The sequence below is a fragment of the Ictalurus punctatus genome, chromosome 7, assembly GCF_001660625.3.
Source record: "Ictalurus punctatus breed USDA103 chromosome 7, Coco_2.0, whole genome shotgun sequence".
In the NCBI taxonomy this organism is placed as follows: domain Eukaryota; kingdom Metazoa; phylum Chordata; class Actinopteri; order Siluriformes; family Ictaluridae; genus Ictalurus; species Ictalurus punctatus.
Genome location: NC_030422.2, coordinates 31,594,820 through 31,619,873, shown reverse-complemented (window position 1 = coordinate 31,619,873; position 25,054 = coordinate 31,594,820). Strand labels below are relative to the sequence as shown.

The 25,054-nt window shown below is 42.1% G+C and overlaps 1 protein-coding gene across 1 annotated transcript in view; it reads left to right on the top strand.

Annotated features, from left to right (window-relative positions):
* Positions 1-23,823: 23,823 nt before the first annotated feature.
* Positions 23,824-25,054, top strand: part of LOC108261482 (B-cell receptor CD22) — a 44,558-nt gene continuing 43,327 nt past the window's right edge. Inside the window, exon 1 of the mRNA XM_053681859.1 lies at positions 23,824-23,898. Coding sequence (XP_053537834.1) covers positions 23,824-23,898 — 75 coding nt within the window. The remainder of the gene's footprint in view (positions 23,899-25,054) is intronic.

The window sequence follows — 25,054 nt, the reverse complement described above, 5'->3', positions numbered from 1 at the left end:
GTTAAAGTGCTGGCTAAAAGAATCTCCGTAATGTTTAAACTAGGAGAGAAGTATTTTCCAGAGATGTCTTCCAGTCGCTGTGTTAAGCAGTAATGAAGTTAAACGGAGACGCCTCACTCTCGCTAAACCCCGCCCACACATACGTGTTTTCAGACACGCCTCTCTCTCTGTCTCTCTAAACACACCCATTCACATGTTTTCAACGTAGCCAGTACGTTCTGTCAAAATGTCAATCACGGCGGTAGAACTAGAGGGCTAATTTATGGCCTCGTCCATGACAGGCCTGCGTTTCTCTAGGAGTGCTTAATTTATGGCTCTTTGTTTCTTCCTGACCAAAGAGTTTTTTATGACTAGGGGGGTCGTGGTGTGATCCTACAGATTGTTTATGATAATGAGTGTCTGCGGGGGTGTTAATTGCTTTACGACACACCCTACAATAGGTATGCTTTATGTTTAAAAGTACGGCCAGTTACGCAGAAGTCTCTAAGATCGCGGCCGTGTATCAGAGCGCTGTGTAATTTTAGGCGAATCGTCGATTCTCGTTTTAACTCGCCTTTAAAGCTTTATATATTATTTTTGAGAATACTTCAAAGAGGAGATGGCTGTCTGTCGCAACAGTAAGTGTTTTATTATTATTATTATTATAATTGTTATTATTATTATTATTATTACACATAGTTAAGAATGTTTTTATTTATAAACGAATTTATGGGTTTATTGTGGTGAATAAAACAGGTATCTAACGCTACAGGTGATGATGATATTGTGTCTATCCCGGACATCGTAGACGAAATCAGGTTTCTGAACAAGGCATGCGGTACGTGCGTTGTTATTCTTTATAATTGTTCGATCCTATGTATGATGCGTATGTGTTTAATGCTTTTACTTCTTTTTTCACAAAGGGTCGAACACAGAAGTCCCGCGAGTCAGGTTTGAAAACCCCGTGCTGGGTAAGATCTGTAATAATGAGATGTTATGTTTAAAAAGCGGTTTAAGATGTTTTCTTACGTATTGTGTTCGTTTGTTTACTGTTCAAGGCTTGTCAAATCTTGTAGACAAGATCGCTGCACCCGAGTTCAAAAATAGTGCTGCGGTCTCCACTGAACTCGGTATACCAACGAACTCTGGAAAGGCCAAGCGTAAAACAGTCGCTCAGGTCCACAGCGCGGGTGTCGCTACGTCTAAACGTAAACGATCAAGATCTCCCCCACGATCGACAGAAGGTGTGTAGCATGTATTTTTATTTTATTTTATTATTTTTTTAAAGAGTGTTTCATCATCCTAATTAGTGCCGGTATCCTAAGCAATGTTTTGTGTTTTTTTCCCCAAACAGAGTCATCTGTGAATGAACCGAGCGCTATAGACTCGTGTTTGAATTGGAATCAGGAGCTGTTAGATTCGTGGGACGCATGTGTATTTACCCCGGTTCCCGGAGACGATCTGCCTTCAAACCAAGAAGCATTTGGTCGCGAGGCTACTGATGTTATAGACAATAACAGAGACTCGGCGGAGGTGATACGAACCGGGTTCAAGGCCGTCGAGGACCGTATTGATGGTTTTGAAAAGACTTTTGCCAGCGTCACCGAGCGTCTGGACATTATAGAGAAGAATCAGCGTCTTTATAATCAAAGTCTTGTGGAAACTTTACAAAAACATACCATCACACATAAAGAAATCATAGCAAACCAGAAGCGTCTTATTGGGGACATTCGTCGCGTTGATCACAATCAACACCTGACGGCGGAATTGTTAAAACAGTTTGTACAGTTAGTTAAAAACAAGAAACTCGGGTGAGTTGTACAATAAGTATTTTATAACCCCTGTGTGTGTGTGTGTGTGTGTGTGTGTGTGTGTGTGTGTGTGTGTGTGTGTGTGTGCGTGTGCGTTTATTTGCTGGTGTGTATCTGGTTTACGGTGTGTGATTTTTACTAGTTTTTGTTTCAATAATAAAAATGTCAAAGCGGTGTGGTGAAAACTCGTGTAATCTGGGAGCTGCAATTAAATTTAGAAGATGCGACGACGATGATCTGTGTACTTTTGAACAGCGTTGCACCACAGAGACGTTACAGGGTTTAATTCGGACAATGGAGGATCTGAATAGACAGCAGTCTACCACCGATACTTTGTTGGACTTATTAAACATTGTTAGATCAATGGCTGAGGTTCAAACAGAGCCGCTGCCTAATTCGTTGTTAGACATCGGTTCAAATTCGTTGTTAGTCAGCGATTCAAATTCACAGCAGGTGGGGTGCGGGTCGGACAGTCAATCGTTTAATCCCTCGGAACCAAATTTTGGGTTATCCGAAGCAGCTATTGAGTCTATCGTAAGAGAGGGTGGGTCTGTTGGTGATTATACGGTGGTACCGAGACGCAGATTTAATGGTTTGGAGATACGGCGTCGTATAAACATGCGTGTGATAACCGCTCCAGACCTGGCAGCGTACGCTATATTTCTGCATGATATCATGTCTGAAATAGTGTCGTTTTCCAGACTGCTGGCCGGCGATGGGGGCTTAATCAACATTACCTTGAGAGGCCCTAGTCTACCCTCTGACGTTAACGCTGTCTTGTCACCTGATAACGATTACGATTTGCACATATTCACACAACAACTAGAGAACATTATGCAAAGTAATTCTGACGTACGGGCTGATGAATGTCTAGATCTGTACGTGTCTATAGCTCGCGGTAAACACGGTGGCGCTTATCGAAAGATACGTGATTTAGCTCATAACGAGGTGATTGCCAGAAACAGAATGAATCTGTTCTGTCCCAACAACATATCTAACAATCTGTGTTTTGCGATCTGTCTGTCCCATTTTCTACAACCGCATGCGTCATGTGGTGAACTCGAGTCGTTAGCAGCGTCTCTACAGAAAACTGCAGGGTATTCGGTACAACAAAAGATAGGGTTTAATGACATCACACGATTTGAACGGTTGTTACATGTTAAAATAGTGGTGTTCCATAGGACATGTTCTGGTCTGTTGGAACACTTTACGAACAATGACGAGCCTCATAATAAGACCGTGTTCTTGTATTTACACAACGAACATTATTTCTTGATTAAGAACCTAAAAGCATTCATCGGTACACCATACGTGTGCGAATACTGCTATCGTGGTTTTACTAGCCGCAGAGACCACAGGTGTAAATACGTTTGCGATGTATGTAATGCACCTGATTGTCATAAATACGCTGGCAAAACAAGGCAATGTCACGATTGTTTGCGGTACTGCAGATCAACCTACTGTTACAACGCACATAAACAAATGCAAACAGGACAACCGTACGCTCAGTGTGACGTCACTAAATACTGTCAGAAATGTAATAGGCGATATCACGTCAACGGAGCAGTACCAAAAAAACATGTGTGCCCTGCAGAACACTGTGTCCACTGTAAAGCTGAGTTGGTTAATGACGGAGTACACCAATGTTTCATACAACCGATAAAAATGGAACCACCTAGCGACAAATACATTTATTATGATTTTGAGACACAACACACGGACGGTAAACACGTGGCAAATTTCGTATGCGCCATTACATTTAAAGGGGAAGAGTTCACAGCCGCTGGTACAGACTGTATAGATCAACTTGTTAAAAAGTTTAGACAGCCTCATTATCAGAATTACACATGGGTTGCACACAACGCTTCAGGGTTTGACAATTTTATACTGTTGGAATATTTTGCAAAAGCAGGGCTAACACTCCAAATTACTATGCAAGGCTGTCGGATCATCTTAATGTATGATAAGACATTCAAGCAACGTTTCATCGATAGCTACTCTTTCATCCCTATGCGTCTGTCCATGACATCCGCTGCGTTAAATCTAACCTGCGCTGAGAAAGGTCATTTTCCACATCTGTTCAATAGAACCGAAAATGAAGACTACGTAGGCCCATACCCTGATAAGTATTTCTACGGCTATGAGACAATGTCTGACAAAGAGAGGGCTCTGTTTGATGAGTGGTATGTTACGGTGTCGGGTAAGGTTTTTGATTTAAAAAAAGAACTCGCCATGTACGGCAAGAACGATGTCGTTTTGCTCCGTGAGGCATGCATGAAGTACCGTGACGAATTCATACAATGTACCAAACTCGACCCGTTCAGATACACCACTTTAGCAGCGTGCTGCATGGCCGTGTATAAAACCCACTATCTACCTAAAGACACACTAGCTCTGACCCATAACAATGCATACACAAATCAGAACAAGACATATTCAGCCGTTTCCATTGAATGGCTTGAATATGTCAAAACAACACGAGGCGTGAACATTCAGCACGCTTTAAATCATGGAGAGATGGTGATTGGAAAATATCATCTCGATGGTTATTCTGAAAAGGATGGTATCAAATATGGGTTCGAATTCAACGGATGCATGTTTCACGGGCATGAATGTCGTTATAACCCAAACCATTTACATCCGTTATCAAAAGTGCCCTACGGTTTGCTCAGAAGACAGTTTGATGATAAGGTCGAAATTTTGGAAAAGGCGTATGGTCTCGATGTTGAGGTGATGTGGGAATGTGATTGGAATAACGCTAAACAGAACGATGTCGCTGTAATGGCGTTTATGTCCACTTACATACATCCTGAACGATTGAAACCGCGCAACGCGCTATTCGGTGGTCGTACTAACGCGTACAAATTGTATCACAAAGCCGACAATAGTGAAAAAATACGATATGTCGACTTTACAAGTTTGTACCCCTTTTGCCAGGCCAAAAAATGTTACCCCATAGGACATCCACAAATAATTTTCAAGGATTTTGAACCTCTTGAAAATTATTATGGGTTTGTCAAGGCTACAGTACTGCCACCGCGAAAACTGCTTCACCCCGTCCTTCCCTATAGGACCGGTGGTAAGCTTATGTTTCCACTTTGTCGTACGTGCGCCGAACATCAGAATCAGACAGACCCGTGTGGTCATACTGATGAGGAAAGAGCTATTTCAGGGTGTTGGGTCAGCATAGAGCTGTTGAAAGGTGTGGAAAAGGGTTATATTGTAACGAACGTGGACGAGGTGTGGCATTTTCCACAACGGTCAGAAACTTTGTTTTGTGATTATGTTAAAACATTTTTACAATATAAACAAGAGGCCAGCGGTTTCCCTGCACACGTTATGACAGACGCAGACAAGGAATCCTACATCTCAGACTACTTTGAGAAAGAGGGGATTAAGATGGACGCCGGTAAGATAAGTCGCAATCCAGCACGGCGTTCTATTAACAAACTTCTGCTGAACTCACTTTGGGGTCGTTTCTCCATGCGTGAAAACTTGCCGTGTACAGAGTTAATTTCGGATCCGGAACAATTTACACAGCACATATTCGGTGACGGGTATGATATTAAACACTTTTCCTTCGTTTCAGACACCGTGGCTCTAATTCAGTGGTGTTATGCGGATGGGAAAGGGGGGCAGACTCGCGACATCAACATCTTTCTCGGGGCTTTCACAACAGCTCATGCCCGTCTAGAACTTTACGAATTAATGGACAAATTGGGTGACAGGCTGTTGTACAGTGACACAGACAGTGTGATCTTTACATCTAGAGAGGGCGACTGGGAACCTCCGTTGGGCCCCTATCTCGGTAATTTAACTGACGAGGTTGGTGCTGGTGATCATATTGTAGAATTTTGTTCAGGCGGTCCGAAAACATACGGCTACCGCACTGCGAAGGGTAAGGTTTGCATGAAAGCCAAAGGTGTCACGCTCAACGCAGTAAATTCAAAAGCCATTAGATTAGACACCCTGATTGGACTTGTCGATCACTACGTCGTGGGGGAGGATAATAGTCGTCATATACTGGCATACACAGATACCATTGTACGTAATAAAAAACAATTCACACTACACAACAGGTCAGTTGTTAAAAAGTTTAAGGTTGTGTACAACAAACGCGTACTGCTCCCAGATTTCACAACGATCCCATATGGCTTCTGACAATCTCTTTGGACATAGGGGTGTGCGAGACACAGAGGGGTTTGATTTCCGATTACATCACCCTTTCTCGTGTGTGATAAGCGGTCCTTCAAACTCGGGGAAGTCATATTTTGTAAAAATGTTGTTGCAAAATGCTGAACATTTGATATCTAAAAAAATTGAAAATATTGTGTATATTTATGATTGTTGGCAACCATTGTATGATGAATTGTTGAAAATGTACAAAATAAAATTTGTTGAAGGATTACCACAGACTCTGAACGATGATGCTCTGTTTCCGACCAACGCGGTTAATTTGTTAATCCTCGATGATCTGATGAAAGAGGCCAGCGGGAGCAACGAAGTGGAGAAGGTCTTTACCCAATATGTACATCATAGAAATCTTAGCGCTATTTATATTGTACAGAATTTATTTTGCCAAGGGAAATCCAGTAGGACCATCAGTTTAAACACGAATTATCTAATGTTGTTTAAAAATCCCAGAGATGCTAATCAAGTCAGTGTTCTAGGAAGACAAATGTATCCAGGCAACACAAAATTTTTTATGGAATGTTATCGAGACGCAACCAGCAAGCCTTTCGGGTATCTGCTGATTGATTATAAAACAAAAACTCCCGAACACTATCGGCTCAGAACAGATTTACTTGCGCCACACCCTGTGGTATATCTCCAGAAAAGAAGATAGCGATATGTCTGCCAGACTTTGTAGAAACCTGCCGCTTTTAAAAATATTATTAAAAGCGTCACCCAAACAAAGACGGATTATTTTACAAACTGCCACAGACGAGCTCATTGCGACATTGTGTGAAGTAGCTCTTAACGTTCTCTACGGCAACATACCTCTCACATCTCAACAATACCAGAAGCTCAGAAGAAGGAAAAGCGTAATCAAATTTGTAGCGGATAAGACTGTTGGTGTTAAAAGAAAGAGACGTGTAATAAATCAACAGGGGGGATTTCTTCTACCGCTCTTAAGCGTAGCTATCCCTTTCATCTCCAGCCTGATTGCATCTAGATAACAGAGGGAATGGAGTACGCAGAGAAAATGTTTTTAGTCCCGCAGCACCAGTTGGACAAACTAAAGACCGGGACAGCACGCGAATCTATTCAACAAATCGTGGAGAATGATTTGGACATTGCTATAAGAAATATCTTGCACCGCTCTGACTTGGACAGTTATGAAAAAGCGAAGCTGTACACAAACGTTTTACAGCGCTTTTTAACAGTCGCTAGACAAGGGGACCGTGAAAACAGCACATTAACATTGACACCTATGCAGACTGAGCATCCTGAACAAGAAAAGCCGTCTGCGCCGCCCGGCGTAAACCACCACGACGGTCTAGATAACGTCGCGGCGGATATTTTGAAGAATGTTCCGCAGAGGAGTGTAAAAAACGCTCGCTACATTTTAGATAAAATGTCTAAAATGAGAGATGTCACATCTTGGGACGATTCGGGGGAGTTTGTGTTTAACGGTAGAACTATTCCCGGCTCACATATGCTCGATTTAGTTAAAGGCATCACGGCTCCGCAAAAGATTTCCGATGCCCGAAGACCTGTCGGCTGGCTCGAATTTCTGGAGGCTTTTGCTACTTTAAACATACCATACTCAACGGTGCCAAACCATTCTGTCAGACACGCAATTAAATCTTTCAAAACCAAATCGACTTCGCCTATAACCAACTCGTCTAAGAGGCGTAAAAAAGAGAAAATACTTCCGAGCACACCATCAGCACAATCAAATTATTCAGATGGCCCTGTATTCAAATCACCCACTCTTGACCCGAGGCAGTGGCTGCGTTTTTAATCCACGAGTTTTCTTTTGTTTATGATCTTGTTATTATCTGTATTGCTGTATGTGGTGTTTGTATAACAATAATAATAATGATGTTAATAATAATAATAAAGAGTCAAAAAAGAAGAAGAAATCTATTTTCTTTGTTTTTATTGAAAATATCTAGTGTTAGACATAAACATTTCACCTGTCTGAACACAACGAATACATTTGAAAACATTTTCATTACAAAGACCTTTTTTTAGTTTTAGTTTTTTCATAAATGCTGACACCATCTTGTCGTTTTTAATAAAATCGCCGGTATACATCTTTAGCACTCGGTCATAATCGTGTCCCTTCACCATGTGATAGAGAAAAAACACACAATGCTGCCCGCAGGTCTCTGATGAAAAATCTTGGACCTGTACTGCTGAATGTTGAATCACTCTAGAATTTCGGTTTAAAAAGTTTTTGATATTCTGTGGAAAACGATTGTCATCTGGTTTATTACCAAAGCTGTCGAAAAAACAACCCACGCCGACCTCGTTTATGTAGATGGCTAGCCAGTGTTCACCCGGGAGTCCTGAAGGATGCGTGTTGATTATCACCATGGATGGTAATTTTCTCAAGGGGGCTTTTGGTAGGTGGTCACACGGTAGTACGCCGAGAAAATGGGTGTTACACGAGATCTTATCCATTATTGCCGTAAGCTGGATGGTGTCCATTCTGCCTATTAATAGTAATCAACCAGGATCTGTCTGCGATTTGACACTTCGATGATGCTGTCAAATATGGCATAAACGATTAAGTTGATCGTTCGGGGTAGAGGTTGTCTAAAACGTGCTTCTAGCCTAATGTTCCCAGACTTGATAAGCGACACGTGTTGACTGCAGTCTTCGTCCGGCGTGAGATTAAACGCATAAAGGGTATACCCATGCAGAAAATCCTCCCTATCAATAGCTAGAGGTTGATTTTTAAGATGCTTTCCAGAAGCCAGCGCTAACTGGTAAAATTCGCGTACCGCAGAGCCACTTCCATATTCAGGCTGCAGGGGTTTAGCGGGGTGTTGTTGGCCGTCCAGATAAACTGCCAAAAATTCTAGGTCATAGTTTTTAAAGGCGAACGGATTTTTATCATACGAGCCTGTAAACGCATCATTATCAACCATAGCCAGAACAACGGATTTTGGTAGAGTTCCTAAGAACAAGTTTTCTTGATTACAAACACGTGAACCTACAGGGATTGAGAAGTTTTTCACACACACCCTGTCGATGGGGTATTTGGCTGGCGTCGAGAGCAATGCTTGCGCGTGCCCCAATCTCACACCTGGTGATACCGACACTTTTTTCACAAACAGTGAAGCTGACACGATGTTTAGTTTATAGGCCACAGCGCCGCTCCTCATCAAACAGAATTCATCTTTCGCCCTCGTCATGCGAATTTTAATGTCCACGCCGTTAAGCATTAGTTTTTCTTGAAAGAATATGTCACTGTGAATGGGGGCCAGTAGTTCAACAACGTTGCTGGCGTTGGTAAATGCAGCTCGTTTGGTCAAACCTCTGTTACCGCCAGCGGGGTCCGTTACGTCCATGTGACCGGCGGTGTCTTTGTAAAAGAGTCCCGCTGAGAACAGCGTTTCAAGAGCGTCTTTACCATAATTGGTGAGACACTCTATTATGCATCGATAAGGATATGTGTTGGAACTTTGTGATATGAGACGGTCTCCAAGCGACACGTCCACTTGTGAAAATATCGTAGATCCGGCATAGTTAATAAGCCCCACGGGGGCTCCGTCTGCTATGTCTGTGCCGTCTGCGTTAGTGATTTTGAGACGCAAAAAAACCAAGGTGTTGTTTAGGTCCACATAATCCTCTCCAGTCCCCGCTATAAAAAACTCCAGAGGCGATGTTTCTGATATTGCTGACAACGGTGGCACTTCTATATATGTATTTTTTTCAATAACGGTCTGTGTTAATGGTACTGTGAATAGGTCCAGCTCGGTTTTTAAACATTCCTCTGCCATATTGTGTAGTAAAGACATGGTCTAAAATATTGTTTTAACGCAGGTCTTTGGTCTTTTTGCTGTAGAGCTGGTTGGCGTCTTCTTGTGCTTGCGTTTTACAACTGACGATTTCTTTGTGTTATGTTTTCTTTTCTTCGTCGTTTGGCCACTCCTCCGAGTCCCTGGCGGTTTAGATGCTCTTCTGCGAGCCATCACCATTAGTCCGGATCCATCTTGAGTGTTATTATTGTTGTTGTTATTATTATTAAATGTATGCGATAATGTATTGCTAACAACATCGCTTAGTATGTTTTTTGCTGCTGATTTAAGATGTGGTTTGGCTATGGTAAAACCGCGTTTTAGCAAAGGAATGGCCATTCTAAAGAGACCTCTAAACACACCCCCTAACCCGGCTCCGTACATAACTCCGCCCCCTGCATAACCGGGGAGACCATCCCCCGCTTGATTCTGGTAATATTGCACGTAACGCAAAGGGTCTGTGTGGTGATTGTTGAAATATGCCATTATGATTATTTTTTAAACAAATTGTTTCACAGGCCTAAAATGCAGCTTGGCACACACCTTCCCGTAACTGAAGCGCACGTCTCGATTTTGATCGTCTTTCACCTGTATGGTTATCTCACTGACGGACGATTTATTAACCGATACGTAGTGTGGGGTGTCGTATCTAACACTAACATTCTTGTGGCTCTCCCCCTCTATATGTACACATCTCAGTAGCGGCACGTAGAAATCCCCCACGTTCTGGTATTCTATGATATCGGTATAAATATACATACTGTAAAACCCAGCGTTAATATCAGCCTGAAAAGGTGCATAAGTCATGCCAGATCTTTCAACAGCATGGTCCGTAGTTTCAATAGCAACTCCCGGTTTTAATCCTAAAATGTTGGCCACCTTTCCATAAAATGTCAGCGATGTCTTCGGGGGGCCTTTGAGAAAAATTTTATTTTTAACATGGTCATAGCCGAGACTCGCACGTTGTGTGAGAGTCGCGTTGATCTCCCTGATCAAAAAAACGACGTCGTCATAATATCCAGTCTTTAACCTGTAAGAGGCGTTTGATATACTGCCTTCAATATTATATTCGGTGACCCGATTCTCAGTCTTCGTTGTTTCACCACAGTTGAAAATGAACGTAGCATCTTCCTCATTAAATGTGTACCACGACAGCGGATATTCAAATTCGATTAACCCGACTTGCCATTCTCCTTTTAGATTGATAGTTTTCGATAATCGAGTTGTATAACACGAGATACTATTTTCCGGATAAACGGTCCTTGAGGCATTACAGGGAAGCGTTACATAAAAACCACCAGCAGTCATGGTTGGTTTTTACATGAATGTGTGCCGTCTACGAGGTTTCGTCTGTTTATATGGGGTTCTGTACATCGACCAATTCTTTCTGGTCGATCCACGATGCGAATTTTGAGGGCCATCCGAGCCATCTAACCAATACCATTGTTTTTCGACCTTGTTTCTTCTTGTCTAAAATTTTTTCCACTTTAAATGTTTTGTTTTTGTTCACAAATATTTTTTGTAATTCCTCTTCATAAAATACACCATCGATGACATCGCCGTCATAATCACACAATCTATAGACGGGACGTTCGCGTGATATGCGTTCTGTTATAGTGAAAAACTCGTGCGTGTAGTTTTCTTTATAACCTTTTGCGAACGGCCCTCTTACTTTAGAAATTCTAACAACGTCGCCAACTTTATATTTAAATTTAGGGGTTACGCCGGGGCCGTCTTTAGATCCATATAGGTTTTTATACACGGCAGATTCATTTTCTTTGGACACATCAATAGGTCTCATCTTAATGCTCCTGTGATAGCTGGCGTTGTATCCGTCCGTGATGTCTTGTAGAACATCGATATAGCGTTTGGAGTTTGTAGCAGTTAAATATCTCCACATCCTCCCTTTTAAGGTTCTATTAAACCGCTCGACGATGCACGCTTTTAAATCGGTGGCTGTTGCAAAATGTTCTATGTTGTACTTTTTTGTCATGCTTTGAAAATGTTTATTAAAAAATTCTTTCCCATTATCTGTCTGTAGTTTACGGGGCACCCTGCCCTCATCCAGTATAGATTGGAAAGCTTTAGACACCTCGACACCGGATTTGTTTTTTAAAACCCGAGTCCACGCATATTTACTAAACATGTCTATGCACGTCAACAGAAAATGAACGTTGTCGTTTTCCTTGGCGTATGCAGACATATCGACCAGATCTGCCTGAAACTGCATGTCAATACCATAAACAAAAACACGATTTCTTTTGTATTTTAGCGGTGCAGTTCTGTGTAACGTGTAAGCATCCTCGCCGGCGAGCCAATCCGAAACTTGTTTATCTGTTAGACGAACCCCTGTTTCCTTTAAAACACCGTCTTTTAAACGTTTTTTACCACCAAAAGACCCCGCATTTGAAGGTGTGTAATAGACTTTTTTCAGGTCTGCTGTCATGTCTCCTGACATGTCGACACTTTAACAAGTACAAAAGAATAACACAGACGGTCTTAAACGTCTTGGTATTTATTTCAGTGAAAGATCATAAACGTTATCATACATCATCATTGAGGGAGTGTAGGAATTTTATACACATCACAATGTTTTTGTCAACCACATACGCTATAAATGCGTCTATTATTTCACAGACATCTGTCTGGTCATTTCTCGACATCAGAATTTCACACACATCATACACATACGTACACATACATAAAATGTCTGCAATTCTAATACGTCTGCCACATTCAGTCACAATATCTAGTATTTTTGTGATAGAAACCAAAATCGGTTCGCATGCGTTAATACACATATGTACCAAAGCAGTCCAATCACACACCGTACCTCGCACAAGACACATCTGATTCACGAGATTTGTTAGACGTCTCGGGTCAACATCGCATCCGTTTACAACTACGGATACACCAACACGGTCCGTAAGGCATTTGTACAACAGACCGGACATCTCGCACCTAATACGGCGTTTAAGCAGACTCTTTGCTAATCCTGTAGCGCTGCACACATTCCCCATCTCAAACGGTTGGTGCGACCCCCTTCCAGCTGTCCACGGCGTCGTAGACGATCTGCTCGCTGCTGACATCCACAAGTTTCTCTCTGACCTCGTTAAGCCTTTGCACGATGTACACTTCGTCCCGCAGCTCGTGTAGAACGGCATCCACCGATCCTTGAATTCTCTGTGGGTTAACCCTCAAACCAAACCGACTCAAGGCTTGAGCGATGAAGTGTTTAAGCCCTGGTTTGAGCAGATCACGCGATAGTTCCTCAAAGTATTTGTCAAAGAAATACGCGTCAGGTTCGAAGAGACAAGAGTGTCTAAGCTGACTCGGATGATCCACTTCGCACCCCAAACAGAGATCTTTCAGTTTTTTATTGATAACATGCTCCAGAAGGACCACGACTGTCGCTTTTATAATCTTGAACGCGTCAGATCGAATACAGCCGTCTGTGTCATCAACACCGATGTAGGCCGAGGCGCCAGTTAAAGAGCCGCTGATTCCGTACGGAGTTGTGAGGAAACTTAGGTTATGATATCCTAATTCCTTGCAGAAATTATCCAACCACTTGTTGTCGTATGCTTGCGGTGTGGATTCTAGCGTTGTCGCGTTGTCGTCGGGCAGAGCCGGCGCTGTCTCCGGGGTGTTGCTGTAGCAGGCGTATTTAGAATCTTGAGACATCTTCGTAATATGTGTTTAATTGTGACACAGGCCACCCCGTTTTAATCATCACAGCATGAGGGCGGTCTTAAGAGAGGATCTCCGGAGTTGGTAACGCCCTGCTCGGGGTTAAACGACAGTTCCTTTACAACCCCATCGCCCACACGAAGATTTTTTGACAAACTAATACATTGTTGTTTTTTTCTCGGAGCGAAAGTTAGCTCCTCAATCTTTTCCTCAGAGTCTCTTATAGGCGTGATGCAGAACCGTCTTCTAGAGATATTAGGAGTTCTCGGTGTAGCCATTGTTGCAGTTAGTTACAGACTGTCTTCTGTGTTTAACCATAATGTCTTAACAAACTATTTAAAACCCCATTAACACCCCCGCAGACACTCATTATCATAAACAATCTGTAGGATCACACCACGACCCCCCCTAGTCATAAAAAACTCTTTGGTCAGGAAGAAACAAAGAGCCATAAATTAAGCACTCCTAGAGAAACGCAGGCCTGTCATGGACGAGGCCATAAATTAGCCCTCTAGTTCTACCGCCGTGATTGACATTTTGACAGAACGTACTGGCTACGTTGAAAACATGTGAATGGGTGTGTTTAGAGAGACAGAGAGAGAGGCGTGTCTGAAAACACGTATGTGTGGGCGGGGTTTAGCGAGAGTGAGGCGTCTCCGTTTAACTTCATTACTGCTTAACACAGCGACTGGAAGACATCTCTGGAAAATACTTCTCTCCTAGTTTAAACATTACGGAGATTCTTTTAGCCAGCACTTTAACATTTTTACCTCGTAAGGATCTTTGTTTAGAAGTCGTGTAATACGTGCTATTCTTTTTAAACAGCTCTTTTAACCATTTTTACCTCCTAAAGTTTTTATGTGTTTTTTGGGAAACCTGGTAATACGGATTCTTTTTAAACATCTCTTTTGATCATTTTTTTACATCCTGAAGGTTTGTGTTTAGAATGTATGTAATACAAACGATTATTTTAAACAGATTCTTTTTTAAACAGATTCTTTTTTTAAAAAAAGACGCTTTAACTCCTAAACTTTTTATTCAAAGGTAAAACGGGATCCCTAAAAAAACATAATCAACAATTGTTTTCATTTATTTCACAAAACAAATATTCTACTCATATATGTACACATTCAAACATCACGCTTTTCTAACAATGTGTTTACACAAACGAAATAACGCCACAAAGTAACACAAACACAGCCCCATATTAAAAACATTATTTCTTTTCAGACGTATTTCACCCCACCAAAAACCAAACTCATTAACATAAACACCTTTTGTCGGGAGGGGGACTATTCCCCCCAACACACACCTCTCCACAACACCCCCAGACACAAAGGAGCCAGATTGACCATCTGATAAACTCCATAGGGTTACCCCCCTCACCACCCCTACAGACCTGTCAGTCAGGGAAGCACAGAGGGTCATAAATTATCACACACAACACTTTGATTGACAGTTTGACAGAAAGTGTATGATATAACTACTCACCTAGACACACAGAAGCGGTATTAGGCGGATATTGACGAATTGGATTTACACTTTAAGAGTAACACACTATGGTTTATTAGTCAAAAAGAAGTATAAGAGCTGAGGAGTGCAAACACACACACACACACTCTCGTACAGTCAAGGGCGGGCATGTAGACATAACACACACATACACACACACTCTCTGTCTCTCTCTCTCTCACACACATAACATTATAACTTTATAAGAATAATAAAAAGAAGTATTAAGATATTATAAGGGTAATATCTTATAATAATAGAATATAAAAATAAAGAGTAGTACGATATATAGGATAGTAGAAGGGTAATATATAATTATATATAATATATAATATATGTTTTTCAAAACATAATGGTAACTTGGAAAGGCCTTTTTCAAAACATAATGGTAACTTGGAAAGGCCTTTTTCAGAACCTAATGGTAACTTGGAAAGGCCTTTTTCAAAATATAATGGTAAATTGGAAAGGCCTTTTTCAGAACCTAATGGTAACTTGGAAAGGCCTTTTTCAAAACATAATGGTAACTTGGAAAGGCCTTTTTCAGAACCTAATGGTAAGTTGGAAAGGCCTTTTTCAAAACATAATGATAAATTGGAAAGGCCTTTTTCAGAACCTAATGGTAACTTGGAAAGGCCTTTTTCAAAACTTAATGGTAACTTGGAAAGCCCTTTTTCAGAACCTAATGGTAACTTGGAAAGGCCTTTTTCAGAACCTAATGGTAACTTGGAAAGGCCTTTTTCAAAACTTAATGGTAACTTGGAAAGCCCTTTTTCAGAACCTAATGGTAAATTGGAAAGGCCTTTTTCAAAACATAATGGTAATGTAGACGAGCTCTTTTTTAACCCAATTGGTATTGATATCATAGTCTTTCTGAAATATATTGGTTATCTACTGTGTAAATACAGTATAAATACTGGAGCTTGAGCTCCGGGTGTCAGATCACTTCTGAGAATTCTCACCGGTGTGGATCTCGTGTGGTGGAACGGAACCAATAAATCTGGACCCTTGCTTCTTCTCACTCACGGCTGGTGTCTTTTTTTCTATCTCCAATTGGGTTCGGAGATAGATGTGAGTATTTGCTTCTATGTTGAATTTTAAGTGTTTTTGAGTAATAGGCTAAATTTGAGCCATCAACGATCTGACAGGCATAATCTGAGATTCCCGAGATACGTGAAATCTAACAGCTACATATCTACTAAAAGACTTCAGAAACTGTTTAAGCAGCGTGTTTTCCCCTCTCAAAACAGATAACATTGTAAACTACATAAGTGGCCATGATGACTTAGTGGTCAGCTTGTTTGCCTCACATCTACAGGTTGGGGGCTCAATTTCCACCAGGTTCTCTGGTTTCCTCCCCAAGTCCAAAGACATGTGTTTTAGGATGATTGGCATTTACAAATTGCCCATAGTGTGAATTTGCCCTGCGATGGGTTGGCACCACGTCCAGGGTGTCACCTGCCATGTTCCTCTGGAGCTACAGGCTCCCTGAAACCCTGTGTAGTATAACTGTTACAGAAAAGGGATAGATGGATGTATTTAGACTACATAACCTGCAGATTTTTTTATTTATTTACATGAAATAATAGGTCCTGCAGGATAGTTTAAGTCTGTAGCAGTCCAGCAGTAATGATAAAATCCTGCAGGATTTTTCTCTTGTACAGCAAGTGTGCTGGACATTTCTGCATATTTTTGCTGAAGGCTCCATTCTAAAACTCATAGGATTATCCTGCACAGTTTGTCAAAGGTGTCATGCAGGATTTCATTATTCCTGCAGGATACCAGCAAACCCTGTTGGGTTTTTGTAAAGGGTCTGGCTAGGCTTTAACACACACCTCTGCTCTGTCAGTGTTACTGGACGAGACTGGAGGCGGATGCAGGTGCAGGTCACAGTCTTTATTACTTAAACCAGAAACAAATAAACAAACACAGGGAGCGCGGTCTCTACTGACTCTACACACTCTGGTCCCCTAGCTACGGCCGCTAGCATGCTACACATCAGCACATACTGGTATACTTCCTTCACTTGGCGAACTAAAACAACTATAATACTGCGCCATGTGCGCAGTCACCCGGGGGGTTTAAATAACAAACTTAATTAAACCAAAACATGGGCACCTGTGGCAAATCAGAGACATGCTCAAACTTAAATCAGTGTCCAAGCGGGAAGTGAACGAAAACAAAAGAGTCACGTGACCAGTCAGCGGCTATACCGCAGTGCCCTCTGCTGGCCGTGGCGTAACAGAACCCCCCTCCAAAGGGTGCTCCTCCCGGAGAACCAAGAACCCCCCTCCAATGGGGGTCCCGGGCCCCTGTGCGAACTGTCTTTTGCTGCGACAGAAAGTGAAGCAGCCTCCGTCGGGCAGCAGAGGAGCAGAGCAGCATCCCCACCGGGATTAAAAGTCAGAGCACCGCCCCCAGCGGCGCTGGGATACTGGGCACCACCCCTGGGATTCTGGGCACCGCCCCCGGCGCCTCTGGAACTCTGGGCGTCCCCCTCGGCAGCACTGGAGGGCTGGGTGGCCTCCTCAGCCAGGCGGGGCAGCGGGACGGCCTCCTCGGCCGGGCTGGACAGCCGGACGGCCTCCTCGGCCGGGCTGGGCAGCGGGACAGCCTCCTCGGCCGGGCTGGACAGCGGGACGGCCTCCCCGGCCATGCAGGGCAGTGGGACGGCCTCCTTGGCCATGCAGGGCAGCGGGACGGCCTCCTCAGCGGGACTGGGCAGCAGGACGGCCTTCTCAGCTGGACTGGGCAGCAGGACGGCCTCCTCAGCCGTGCAGGGTAGCGGGACGGCCTCCTCAGCTGGGCTGGGCAGCAGGACAGCTTCCTCGGCCGTGCAGGGCAGCGGGGCGGCCTCCTCCGCTGGGCTGGACAGCAGGACAGCTTCCTCGGCCGTGCAGGGTAGCGGGACGACCTCCTCAGCTGGGCTGGGCGGCAGGGCGGCCTCCTTGGCTGTGCAGGGCAGCGGGACAGCCTCCTCGGCTGGGCTGGACAGCAGGGCAGCTTCCTCTGCCTGTCCTTCTGAGGTCGCCATGTTGACCTCAGGTGGGAGCTCCACAGCTGAGACCTCCCCGTGTATAAAATCATGGCCCCCAAAAAATTTCTGGGCCAGCCTTCACCTCTGGACTGCGCAGCAAGGTGTACCTCCCCTGCAGTGGAAAGCCCCAGATGCTCAGGCTACTTTGCTGGCTGTGTTGCGAGGCGTCGCTCCTTGGCGGCGGGGACGGGGTATACGGTACAAGGGACGACGCGGCGCGCAGCTCGGCTTTGCACTGAGCCATTTCCTCTTTGAGCTGTTTGCTCAACCCCAGGGACGAACGGAGGAGCGCCCAAATCCTGGCCTCTTCGGCGGCGCTCATGGCGACCTGTTGCTTCCGCATTTTGGGCGCAGTATTCTGTTACGGGACGAGACCAGTCAGCGGCCGTACCGCAGTGCCCTCTGCTGGCCGTGGCGTAACAGTCAGTCAGTCAGTCATTAAGACCATAGAGACAAGAGATGGTCATGTGATTAATGAGTCCAGTCAGCATCATGAAGACCTGGAGTGAACTGCATACAAAACCTTTAAAAGATAATTTATGGTCTTAGAGAGAAAGGATGGAGTTCAGTCCACTCGCTGTGATGCTCTGTGAGTAAATGTAATAATCTCTTAAATAAATAATCTAATGAGTGTAAACGAGTCTGTATTATTGGAATCTGTAGCTGATCTTCTGTGTCCTGCTGTCATCTGCTGCTCAGTGACAACCTCTCATGATCATTTGATCTGCTAAAAGAAAATGACTGGATGGTGTTTGTACTTTCACCAATGGAAGTCAGGGTTGTGAATAACTGAAATGTCTTTAGCTGCTGTGGTGAGACTCTGGTGGTGTTTCCTGTGCACAGAAAGGTTTAACAAAACCATGTCAGTGTTAACTAGACTTACTGAGAGAATGCCTTATAACCTACATTCCATTTTTGTTACTATTATGGTCTGTGCAGTGAAACATCTCAGTACAACAAGTTAAATCTAATACAGTAATACCAAACTAATGCATTTTTTATTCACCATAACTGATTATGTACTTATTTAAAGTCTTTAAAACCACAGCAAACAAATACGCTTCTTCCCCATTGGACTTCCTCTATGTTTGTTCATTAGGCTTACTGCACTATTATTCCAGGGGGTGCTCCTAGCTATGGCCCAGTTTTTATCTGCATGATTTTATACACTGTGCTACTGTCACATGATTGTATAATTGATAATTCCATGCATAAGTATTTGTACAAGTGTTCCTAATAAAATGTCCTGTGAGTTTATGTCTTAAGTAATGCTGACGTCTATATTGATTATAAACGATTCACACAGGATTAGTGATCTCTGTCTACACAATGTACACATGGTTATAACATTAAAGATTCCATGAGTAATACACACCCCTCGTTTTATTTCAAACTGATTGTTTTGACCTGTATTATACACGCTTATTGTAGGGCTTGTGGCTGCACACACATTAATCATTAGTAGGTCACATGACCACAGCATGTATGTAGGCTATACCTGTTCTAGGAACTCAGTAATCAGCGCTTCATGAGCATAGATTTTAATGGGGCAGCGTGACATTAATAATGATTTAGCCTCTTTTTAACTTTTTTTTGTTTGAGGCTTTCATACATGACTTTACACTATTATCTAATGTTTTTTTAGAGTAACCACTTAATAGATAATTGAGAGTCAGAAACATAAAGCCATCCAGCCTACAGTCTAGCAGTCTAGCTGCTACAGTCTAGCAGCTCATTTAAAACAGCTTTAGACACATCTTTGTTAATCTCCGTATGGGGTAATATCATTAACCAGGGTTTACATGTTTCCATTAACCTTCTCATGATTTTCTCATCACCTCATATTCACTTGGATGTCCTTCAGTCACATACCACTAGAGGGCAAAAAAATAAATTATATCTAGTATTATTCTGGAAAGAGGAAGGAGATACAGAGCAGATACAGAGTCTGCATGTACTAAAATAGAAGGTAAAGATCGTAGATACACCCATTCTCGTTCTTTCTTTCTTTCCGATTAGTGCGATCTGACAGCGAGAAAACACAGGAAGTGCTGAGGCTTTAACACACACCACTGCTCTATCAGTCAGTCAGTCATTAGAGAGACAGGATGGAGTTCAGTCCACTCGCTGTGATGCTCTGTGAGTAAATGTTCTCTTTGTGTCTTCATTAGAGTGAGTGGTGGGGTATAAAGTTGTTCATCTGCAGTCTGAATGTCCCGAGTGATGAGTTTATTGTGTGATTAGGACATTGTGTGTACTTCAGCATGACTGCTCAGGTGGATCAGTGTATCCATATCTGTTATGAGAAGGGTTTAGTTTGATGTGTAACTACTCTCAGTAACTATGATAGTTCAACAGGTAAGAGTACAAGTAGAGCAAGTTTAAAACACAGGGTTTAAATAATCTAATGAGTGTAAACGAGTCTGCATTGTTGGAATCTGTAGCTGATCTTCTGTGTCCTGCTGTCATCTGCTGCTCAGTGACAACCTCTCATGACCATTTGATCTGCTAAAAGAAAATGACTGGATGGTGTTTGTACTTTCACCAATGGAAGTCAGGGTTGTGAATAACTGAAATGTCTTTAGCTGCTGTGGTGAGACTCTGGTGGTGTTTCCTGTGAACAGAAAGGTTTAACAAAACCACATTCGTGCTAACTAGACTTACTGAGAAAATGCCTAATAACCTACATTTCCATTTTTGTGACTATTATGGTCTGTACAGGCAAACATCTCTGCACAGCAAGTTAAATCTAATGCACAATAAAACCAAACTGATGCACAGCACAAAAAAATATGATCACTAATCATTATTTTCCCATCTGTGTTAAAAATAAGAGCAATAACTGCAGAAACAAACACTTCTCATTAGTCCTGTACTCACACAGAGCAGTGACAGTGTTAGAGGCCTGAGAGCAGAGACCAGATCACGGATGTGGTATATTTTCTATTTTAATGCAGTGCTGCAGTTTCAGACATGAAGAAGGGGAGGAGGTGTGAAGGTAGACGTATGAAAACAACAACTAACACTTAACTTTTTAACTGATGATACGGTGGCAAATTTAACTCCACTGACACTCACTGAGCTCTTTTAACTGAAAATCACCATTTGAAGCCAGAGTCTCCACAACAGGGCCAGTTGGAAACAAAATGACTATCCAGAATGATAAGACTTCTGAACATATCCTCACTGGCTACTTTAATAGGAACAGTATGGAGTTCCTGGAAAACTATGCTATTACTATCACTGGGTATATTATATTATTGCTATACTGTTACTATACTCTGCTGAGTGAAAGGTCATAAAAGAATTCATGACGTTACATATGTCCATTCTCTTTCTCTCTGTAAGAACCAGGAAGTGGTCAAGCTTTAACACACACCACTGCTCTGTCATCACTCAGTCATTAGAGAGACACGATGGTAGATAAGAGTAACAAGTAGAGCAAGTTTAAAACACAGGGTTTACACACTAATCCTTTTTTTTTTAATAATCACCAATCATGATGTACATATCTGTGTTAAAAAATAATACAATGTGAAAAATGTACAGAAACAAACACTTCTAATTAATCCTGCACTCACACAGAGCAGTGACAGCGTTAGAGGCCTGAGAGCAGAGACCAGTTCATGCATGTGGTTTATTTTCTATTTTTATGTAGTGGTGCAAATTCAGCCATGAAGAAGTGGAGGAGGTGTGAATTTGTGCACTCTACCTGTTGCTAGTGGATTGAAATATGCTGACAATTATAAGGGCCGACATCATTTCCTGGCTCTCTGGGCAAAATGTTCACACAGCCCCTGGTTCCAATGCATGTTCCTCGAGGAGCAGAGATGAGGCTGGGGCTGGTTCACCAGGGTTATTAGGCAAGGCCCAGGCTTGTGAAGTTGTGTTGTCAGCTTTAGACTGGGGCTTGACTTGGTTGTTTGTCTTGTGTGCCTTTCTTGAGCCTTTCTGGAGCATGGAGGCAGAACAACGTCCTCAGCTGAGCAGGAAAATAGACTGATGTCCTCAGCGGCATGGGAAAGTGGAGGGATGTTTGTAGAGAAGCCTGGCGTCGTGATGTCCGAGGGAGAGTAGGGAAGCAAAGAGCAGCTTTTGGCTGCATCGGGAGGCAGAGAAATGTCCTCAGCTGAACAGGACGTGGCGTAAGTCTCTTCGACCTTGGACAGTAACATGGCTTGGGAGGCCGTCTCACTGAACTCATGCTGGTGCTCTGGAAATGAGGCTGGCTCGTAGGTCTCAGGTTGGAGCTCTGGGAAGGAGGTAGCCACGTTGACCTCCAGCTGGTCTAGGCCAGTGAGACCACCTAGTGGGTCTCAGATTGGAGCTCTAGTAGTTGGTGATTGTAGAGATGCACCGATGTATTGGCTGATAAGCGGTATCATTTGGTTACCGCCCCCTCTACTAGCATTGCTCGTTCTGAATTAAAGGGCCAGTACACCGTTGAAAGATTTCAATGAAAATGAGTTGTAAAAAGGTATATATTGCTATATATTACACAGAAAAATATTTGTAGAGTAGTATATTTCATATGTAATTAATGTTAATGAGTTATTATCATCAATAAAAGATTTATATTAGGCCTATATATTACCAGTTTGATGTTCAGTGATGAAGTAGAAATGCTTTTGTTTGTGGTGAGTGAATGTGAGACTGTGAGGAGGTTTTTTTTTAGAATTCAGTCAATGTTAATATGAATTAATAACATTCAATAAGTTAAGAAATCTTACTTTAATCTTCAGAATTGTGTTCATGTGTTAATGTTAATTAGAGTAATGTGTTATCTGTTTATGAGACCAGATACTGTGAAACAACTTGTTGAAATGGAGAGAAAAAAGTTTTTATTTGCATTTCCTTCAGAATTGTGGAATTTATTATTATTCATTTAAAAGAAGGCATAAAAGGCAGAACAATCGGTTATCGGTTAACGGTTATCGTATCGGCCGATATCACTCTGAATAATCGCTTATCGGCTGAGAAATTTAGTATCGGTGCATCTCTAATAACCACTTTTGAATATGAGATTGAATGTGATTGGTTAATTCTGAATACAGCCACATCCCCAATTATAAAAGGGTGTGCACACTTATGCAACCAGGCTATTGTAACTTTTTTATTTTTCCCTAAAATGCTTCTGATTTAGTTTTCCACTTAAATTGTATACATTGTAATTTCACATTGAGTGAGGGAAAAGGTATGACATGATTTATCTTAGTTGCATTTTTATATCACAAAAACCTGCCATTTTAAGGGGGATGTGTAGACTTTTTATATCCACTGTATGTGTACATAATTGACAGTAAATCATGAACAATACTAAACATGGCCCTTTTCATCCAATATTATAAAGCCTTTTAGACATGGATATGCAAATATATTTTTCTGTGCAATATATATATATATATATATATATATATATATATATATATATATATATATATATATATATATATATATATATATATATATATATATATATTGTCAACTTATCTTCATTTAAATGTTTCAACGGTGTGCTGGCACTTTAACTGAATGCGAAAAAAGAAAATTTTTACTCAATGCAAAATCTCCCGCTTCACTGCTGCAGTGTCCGGTGTAAAATTTTAGCAGTGACCATCGGATATTTTTAAACTATCAGCCAATGTCCCATATCTGGAAAAATAGCCTTTATTGGCTGATACAGGTGAATGGCCTCGCAGGTTCATTCATGCGACTGGCCTCACAAAAAACTCATCCAGGTTGGGGTGTACTCTGGACTTCCAAACTGCTTTATCAATAGTCCCACAAACTGAGTTACATTGTAAAGACCCTTGTATTTGGTATGGGCCAGATGCTCCGCCCACTGGCGGGCTTGGGCAACAAGCCGGGACATTATGAACCCCAGCCACTGCTTCTGGTTAGACTTGGGGTGCGCCAGGCTCAAAAAAATGTAATTGGCAGTCAAACAGAAAATACTCAGGGTAGCCGAAAAATCCATCATAAGGCTCTGGGGGATCCGTGGCAACCCAGTGAGGTAGCTTGATAGAATTGAGCTTCAGTAGGGTGTTCTTTATTACCTCGGCATGATGTCTCCTTCGCTTTCCTGCTGTTTCCATGTTATCAGTGAAGAATTCTTTCACGTAATGTAGGAGCAGGACAGAAGCAAGTGCAGGTATGGCAGTTTAATGAAACAACAAGTCCAAAGGATAAGGCAGAAGACAATAATCATGAACACGCAGAGGTCAGGTGATCAGGCAAACAGCACAAACAGGGCAGGGCAGGGCAACGAGACAAAGTCATAAACGTGAGCAAAGTCAAAACACCAGAATAAACAGACATAATAGAAGTCTTGGTAACGACAGAGACAAGGCAACTGAGCGTATACTTCTCAAAGACTAAGTGTTTGAACAGTCTCTATTATAGTGTGGTGTGATGATTGTGATCAGGAACAGGTGTGTGTGATTAGTCCTTATGAGAAGATGACGTGTCTGTGTGTTACATTGGGAAGTGTAGTCCTCTTCGGCCATGTTTGTAGTTGGTGGTGCATTCTGGGTAATGGAGTCACTGGTTTGCTGTGATATGACATTAACCAGGATTAACAGGATTCAGCAAAATTTCCATTTCAAGAACCATGCAGAAGAAAAAAGCAAGGAATTTTTCCTTTCTCTAGGCCTTTGTATGAGGAAACAAATATTTCACACTTATTTCTGATGTACAGGTATTATCCACTTCTTAATCCTCTTTTCCTCTCCCAGTCTGTAAAATTTTACTAAAATTTATTAGGGACTGTCTGTAACTTTCCTAAAGAAGCATTTCTTTTGTGACACATCCTCTGAAATGTTTAATGTCATATGTTTTAAAATTGGTTTCATTTGATTTAATGGAAGCCCATAGAAAAGATTGAGCACTTCATGTAGCTTCTTTATACTGGGGAACATTTGTAAAACCTCTTTTCCTACAAGATTTAATGCAATCTTTACCAACCTGTCAATTCAGAGAATTCAGAACTGTTCATTTTACTTGTTTGTTTGTTTGTTTGTTTGTTTGTTTGTTTGTTTGTTTGTTTGTTTGTT